Genomic DNA, 7,938 nt, shown 5'->3' with positions numbered 1-7,938 from the left:
TATAGCCTAAAGCGTGACGTAAGTGTAGGGTTTTCTATTAAAAAAAGAGTTATTCGAAAATATGCTGTGATTGCTGACATCTTAGGCAACATAGAAGTGTGTGTTTACGCTTTATTATAATAAGTATAGATTTAATCTTACCTTAGCGTTACCACATCGTACTAAAGTCCCCATGAAGGCAATATTATCCTTATTAACTCTTCCACCAGCCGCTTTATTCGGCAGCACTGTTTTCACCGCAGGTTCAGTTTCTCCCGTAAACGAAGATTCGTCTATCGCCAGGTCGGTGGATTCGAAGAGTCGAAGATCAGCCGGCACACGATCTCCAACATTCAGATGTACAATATCTCCAGGGACTAGGTTCCGAGCCAAAAAATGCTCGATACTGCCCTCTCGAAGACTGTGGAGAAAATAATCTTATTAATATTTACAGAATTGAGTACCTCCTTTTGGAAGTCGGCTGAAAAATTATCTAGTAACAATGGCAAATATACTTCATCATACTAATCATACTAATATCATAAATGCGAAAGTTTAGATGGATGGATGTTTGTTAGAGTTTGTAGCCTAAACGGCTGAATGGATTTCGTTGAAATGTGGTAGAGACGTAGAGGATAGTCTGCAAGAACACATAGGCTACTCAATTTCGTTTTTTTTAATCCTACTCGTGCGAAGTCGCGGGAAAAAGCTAGTGTTAATATAAAAAGGACGTTATACGAAATTTGTATTTTCCTTGATATCTATAAATACGTATACTGAATTAAAACATTTAAATGCATTTTAAGGTTTATTAAAACGCTTTGTTGCACTAAAAAGGCCAAACATAGTTAAGTTTGGCAAACTCAATGGTAAAATTGTCGTTTGCCACCAAACAAACTGCTACGCGAGGTCTACGGGACAGCTAACCTCTACGAGCCAATTAAAAAGTTAATCTCTTGAAGGGAAAGTTCCGTAGCTGGCGACATTAGTTTAGTAACGATGCAACTAACTTCACTACCTTGTTAAATTTTCAATAGTATTTAGGGTTTATATTTAGTAGTAATCTAGAGATGTTACATACTCGAAAAACGATATTTTAATATACATAAAAAATATATATGTTTCGATTGTTTAAATATACAGCAATTTTTTTTTAATAAATTCCATGTTAAACTCTATAAATTTTAAGTTTATACTAATATTATAAAAAGGAAAGATTTGTATTTTTAGATTTTGGTAGGTATTGAAATAACTCAAAAACTACTGGGCCGATTTCATTCTTGCACCATTGAAAAGCTACGAAGACACTGAGTAATATGGGCTATAATATAGGCTAGCATTTTTTTTTATTTCACGGGGACGAAATCGCGAGCAACAGCTAGTTATAACGCGCGCACTTCAATCAGCTGATATGACGTCACAATGCATTGACTTGCGCCCGCGCAGGGAAAGTGCTAGCACACTCAACAATTACTTTCTATTACACTGCTTATTCAATTTTATTGCTCTAAGTAATAATGCTTAAGCGAAATTCAAGTATTTAATTATGTCTTTCGGATATTTCACCAAAATTATAAAAAAAATTTTGTATGGCAACAATTCAAGAAAAACTGGGCCTATTTTAAAAAAAACGTTGACAATTAAAAAGCTACGTTAACACTGTGTAACATACGCGCTACCTTTTTCTATTTTCACATGGGGCAGTTACGAGCAACGACTTGCATTTAACAAACTAGCTGTCACTCGCGACTCCGTCCACGAATTAAAAATACTTTAAAAAAATCGGATTATGTCAATCTATGACACAGCATGGTATTGCGTTAGATGTGAGGTGCTGCTTATCCTTGTGTGATGCATGTCTGTTATCTAAACCACAACTGTCAAAGATCAGTCACGAGTTACACGTGTCACTTGCAATAGAATAATTTAAACCATATTAATATTCTAAATGTGAAAGTTTAGATAGATGGATGTTAGAATTGTAGCCTAAACTGCTGAACGGATCTCAATGAATTTTGGCATATAGAGGATTGTCTGGAAGAACACATAGGATACTTGTTAAAACTAATATATAATAAAATACCAATTGCATGTCGGCGGCACTAGCTTGTTGAGTTCCTCAAGCGACTTCTCGGATCGATACTCCTGCACAAAGGCGACTGTCACCACGATGATGATGGCAACGGTGATGGATGTCGCATCATCAAACTGACGCATGCATACGCTGACCACCGCCGACCCTGGAGACAGAGACATACATATACTTTAGTAGTGTGTGTAAAAGAGAAGGTTTGCAAAGCCCGTATTGGAGTCTGAGGTATGATAAGGAGGTAAGAAGACTATAAAGGTATGTCTACGTTTTTGTATTTTGCGCCATTTTGACGATAACTAACAGTGCGTGGCGAAAGCGCAATGTTGTTTAATTACATTTGAATAACACTAAAAGTGTTGTTATCTTTACAGAAAACAGATTAAAAACGCATACACAAAATGACAGCTCTTATGTAAACTATCGTATGTTCGAAACACAAGTTTTCTAAGACATTAATACGATTAATCACGATGCATCTAACATGAACATTAGATCTTTAGTTCCTTTTTTCGCTTTACTTTTAAATTTACATAGAAATTAATATGAATATGAATTTAATAAAAACAAATAAAAGAAGCGTAAAATCGTGACTTACGACAGTCTACATAGGAGGCATCAGATAATCAAGTTCGCATTCCATAACAGGTTATTGCCTTTTTCTATTCAACACCTGACATTCAGATATATTAAAAACGAAATTATATGAATAATGATGGAACTTAACCCTGAATATTATTCTATAGAATGCATCGATTTAAGTATTGTTAATACAAGTGTTCATACTATTGATTATAAAATACTAGCTTTCGCCCGCGACTCCGTCGGCGCGGAATAAAAAAACAAACGCAAGTAGCCTATGTGTTATTCTAGACTATCCTCTACATCTATGCCTAATTTCATCGAGATCCCTTCTGGCGTTTAGGTTACAAACTCTTACAAACACCCATCCATCTAAACTTTCGCATTTATAATATTAAGTAAGAAGTAAGATAATCTGTTACGATATGTTAAATCTTACTAATATTATAAATGCGAAAGTTTAGATGGATGGATGGATGGATGGATGGATGGATGGATGGATGGATGGATGGATGGATGGATGGATGTTTGTTAGCGTTTGTAGCCTAAACCGATAAACGTATCTCCATGAACTTTGGCACAGGTTTAGAGAAGAACACATAGGCTACTTTTTATCCCGGGAATAGTTACGGTTCCCGTGAGATTCTTTAATTTAGTTTTTTAATGTTTACTCGATCATTCTGCAACGGTTCAACATATCTTATTCAAATTTGGCACAGATATAAAACAAAGTCTAGAGTACACATGGGATAAGCTTCATCCCCGAGAAATGTTCGATTCCCGAGGGATACGTAGCTATTTGTAATTTATATAGTTCGTATGTTTTCTAATACTACGCAGACAAAGTCGCGGGCAACAGCTCGTGCTTAATAAATACAATCTTGATTACAAAGACAATAGAAGATAGCCATATAAAATACATGGAGGGAAAGTAAATTAGATAAAGACAAAGAAGAGTGTATAGCGCGGTGATAGAGGCGCTAACTAGGGCCTAACTAACTAGCTATCATAATTTAATTTCACTTAAGCCCACCAGGTTGCATAACTTTCCCATGTAAGTAGAGACAGGATAAGTGTAACTGGCAGGAAATGCTTTTAATTCAGACAATAAAACTACAAATTACTAAAACTTATGTGGAACGTTGTCTTGGTATTCCCCGACAAACCGGTCCACTATACCTAAAAGACAATAAAACAAACATTGCAGTGAATTTAATCATTATTATTCACAACGATAAAGTCATGCTAGACGAGGCATGAAATAGTGAAGAAAAAGAACACACAAGTTTTATCAGACCAACATGTTTGATGTAAAAATAGACATTTCTGTGTAAGGGATCTTCAAAGTCTATATTCATCCGACATTCTTAGAGCTCGATCTAATTCTACGAATTTTTGTAAACTAATTTAAGCAAAAACATATATCCGAGTATGCATATGGCAGAATACTGAAACAATATATAACAGCTTATTGATAAAGCCACGCTTAAACTAACCGCCTAATGGTTTGGGGTGTGGAGTACCGATATTGCGGTCGAGGGTTCGAATCCCGCCAATCGACTATTGTCGTGAACCATATCCTAGCACAAGCCTAGAGCTTAGTTGGGATGGTTAAAGGAAATATTAGTAAATTAACCAAAATCTCATAATATTTAAATACTCCAAATTCCATTAATCTAAGAACCTAGGGCAGGAGCCAAGACTCTCATGAAATGTAATTTAATTAGCGTGAAACAATAAAGCATTTATTTATTAAGACATCTGTCAGATTATAATAGTCGCTTACGTAGTGTTTAAGTTTCTTTTCATTCGGCCGTTAACTTATTAAGCTACATAAGATTACTTCAAGTTACCCAAGAAGAGACAACACATGTAAATATTTCATAAACATATAGGGGCAAGGCAATGCCTCCACTGAAGTGAACACCGAGATTAATTAATGTATATGTTACATGAGTGCGAAGGAGCCAGCTGAAAATCTGCGCAGGAACGGCTTAGTCCATCCAGCATACGTTGAGCTGGCTACCTTTTGCCACGATTGTGTTTTCTTTACAATAAGTCCTTTTATGTAATTTCTTTTTTTGGCAATGAATACATATTCATTGAACATGATTGAACATGACGTTAATAATGAATTTTTTCTAAAATCTAGTACATTTCCTGGTAGTTTATCCATTTAATTTGTTAGTTTTATACATTGTTACTTTATATACGTAACGTTAGATAAACAGTATTTCTTGCACGTCAGTCACAGTTCGTTACCCTAACTGACTGCTTACAAGATTATAAAAAACTGTTCACGTGTATATACGCTATTCAAAGTATAGGTTGACTAGTAAGATACTAGTAATAATGAAGGTGAACGTTGGGTCTGGATTTTCATTAAGATTATATAGAAAATAGATTATGTAGTCCGCGTGGAATTAAATGAAAAAGAAAGTGAGTATCCTATGTGTTCTTCCAGACTTTCCTCTACATTTATACCAAATTTCATCAAAATCCGTTCAGCCGTTTACAAACTCACAAACATCCATCCATCTTGATATTCACATTTATAATATTAGTATGAAACCTTACTAATTCAATAAATGCAAAAGTTTAGATGGATTTTACTTCTTATCTTCAGAAGTTAAGGGATCGATGAAATTGGACATAGTAGGAGAACATAGCCTGGTATAACAATATTTTTTTTATTTCCGTGCGGACGGAGTCGCGAGCGACCAGTAGTATAGTCAATAAAATAATGAGCATAATATAAAATTCTGAGTAATTTGAAACAAAAAGTAAACAAAAAAGATTAATTAGTTGAAATTGTTATTTTTAAAGCGTCATCCTTGACAATGACCTTATTAAATGTAAGAAATATTCCACTTCTTTAAAAATAAGAATAAAACACTGATACTTCGATTGTTCTTGTTTGAAATTAACTGCAACTTTTAGGTCAAAAATTGTGATTTTATAGTTCGTTTCAGAATCACTAGATGGCGCTATAATTAAAACAGCAATAGGATACCTACAAGGATCTTATGGCTTTTTGACATTGACATATGTCGTCATTTACCCCGTGCAGTTGCTGCTCCCTGATTGATCGAAATATGACGTCAAAATGACATTGTTAGTTCACAAAATTACCAACTACCATATGTTCCATGTAGGTCTATACAGTATAACAAAAAAATTATAAAAAAGTAATGAACTGTCATAATTAAGGTAAGATACCCCTGTCGGTCTATACTCTCAAACATTTATATTGTACTAGCTTTCGCCCGCGACTCCATCCGCGTGGAATTAAAAAAAGTAAATAACCTATGTGTTCTTCCAGACTATGTTCTAAATCTATGCCAATTTTCATCGAAATCCGTTCAGCCGTTTAGACTACAAACTCCTACAAACATTTATCCATCCATCTAAACTTTCGCATTTATAATATTAGTAAGATAGTAAGATTCCTTTACTTTACATGCATACTCTTTGACACAACACTTGAATCAACAAATGCTCTCTCGTCACTTCATATCACTATTCAAGTACATATTCTATACGAGACTAAAATTCAGCACCTGCGTTCAGTGGCCTTAAAACGTTGTAAGGAACTAGGTCTTAGTATAAAAGGGATCCTACCTCTTACATCAGTTGAAGAAATCTTTTGAAAATAAGGTCTAGAATTCTTTAGGTTCGTTTCACCCTATATTCTTAGGTGTGCTACTTTTAGATGTATAGAGTTTAAAATCACAAAACTTCAGGGTATTTCCTTGAAAGAAATATTTAGATGCACTGACATATAACCATTCAACCGCGTAAAATGATAAAAATTTTATTATGTTGCTTACATTTGTCAAATTATCAATTGCAAATGTCAAAATGACATGACATGATGACAAACCATGGCAACCTTGCTTCCTTGATGTTGGCAGCAACTTATGATCTCTTTCCCACATTAGGGTTTTTATCCAAAATTTTTACCCCATAAGTTTAATGGCGTGAAAACATATAGCCTAAAGCGTGATGTAAGTGTGGGGCTTTTTATTAAAAAAAGAATTATTCAAAAATATGCTGTAATTGCTGACATCTTAGGCAACAAAGAAGTGTGTGTTTACGCTTTATTATAATATAGTATAGAGAGGCTATTAGTAGTGGAACTTTGTGCTTATTTGATTTTCGCCACTTTGGACCTGTCGGTAGCTATTTGTAACGTTGGTCAGGCTTTGAACAGAGATAGAATTTACTGATTTTAATATCCACAGGTTTAAGTCAAAACGAAACAAGTGTCACTTTCAAACCTTATTGGCCGACCCTCTGCATATATTGTAATTGAATATAATTATAGTTTACTAGCTATTATTCGCGACTTCGCTGGCGTGATATAAAAAAATTATACAACATATAGCCTATGTGACTCACAGATAAATTACCTTTCTTATGGTGATATAATTTTTGACATCGACCCAGTAGTTTTTGAGTTATTTCAATATATACAAAACCTTTCCTCTTTATAATATTAGTATAGAAGTATAGATAACATTTTATAATACCCGTATATAAATAAAACTACAATACTTAGCCTTCTAACAAAGTTAGACATGACATCGGAAATTATTACGGCATATTAGCCCGGCTTCAAGGTTAGGCGTTTGAGCACGTAGAAACCTCTTATTATTGGAGTAAAGCATTAAAAGCTATTTTGAGACAAAGTAACAAAGAGATATATGAAATTATCACCGAACGTTTTAAGTTTTAACTCCTGAATCATCATTATTAACCAGACCTTCCTACAAAGAGTAGGCAAAATATGTACTGCCCATACATCTCTATCAGCAGTCATATCTAAATCCACGCCCTTAAGGATTCCCTCTTTGGTCACCTCTTACATTCCTTGTAACAACTGCAATTTTTATGAGTAGTATTAAAGTTGTATTTCAGTTGTTTTTTCGTGCAATTTAAATAATAATCTGTTCAATTAATAATTTTACAATAAAAGTCAATGTGACCTTAAATGCACTTGATAGATTGAACATTTACAAAGCTATCGAACCGAGATGTCCTCTTTGACATGTAAAATTATTAACGAAAATTAGAACTATACGTTTCCATGTGACCGTGTGCAGGCGAATACACTGATAGAATTATATGACTTTTTAAAGTGTAAGAGCACGGACTAGAGGCCTAATTTTAGTCCCTTGCCCTTTCCATCCTTTTCTAAGAGGAAATGATGGGAAGGAAAAGTGGATTTAACAGTGGAGGAGACGCATAGGAAGAGGAAACGTCCCCTTATGTGCGTCTCCTCCGTC

The 7,938-nt window shown here is 34.5% G+C and overlaps 1 protein-coding gene across 1 annotated transcript in view; it reads right to left on the bottom strand.

Moving 5' to 3' along the window:
* Nucleotides 1-7,938, bottom strand: part of LOC106101660 (calcium-transporting ATPase type 2C member 1) — a 30,593-nt gene that overhangs the window by 14,530 nt on the left and 8,125 nt on the right. The window contains exons 3-4 of the mRNA XM_013280969.1: nucleotides 2,063-2,219; nucleotides 142-400 (exon numbers count right to left, since the gene is read on the bottom strand). Of these exons, the coding sequence (XP_013136423.1) occupies nucleotides 142-400; nucleotides 2,063-2,219 (416 nt within the window). The remainder of the gene's footprint in view (nucleotides 1-141; nucleotides 401-2,062; nucleotides 2,220-7,938) is intronic.

The sequence above is a fragment of the Papilio polytes genome, unplaced genomic scaffold, assembly GCF_000836215.1.
Source record: "Papilio polytes unplaced genomic scaffold, Ppol_1.0 DF823958.1, whole genome shotgun sequence".
NCBI lineage: Eukaryota > Metazoa > Arthropoda > Insecta > Lepidoptera > Papilionidae > Papilio > Papilio polytes.
Note: the sequence above shows the minus strand (reverse complement) of the source record. Positions and strands in the feature narration are given on the sequence as shown.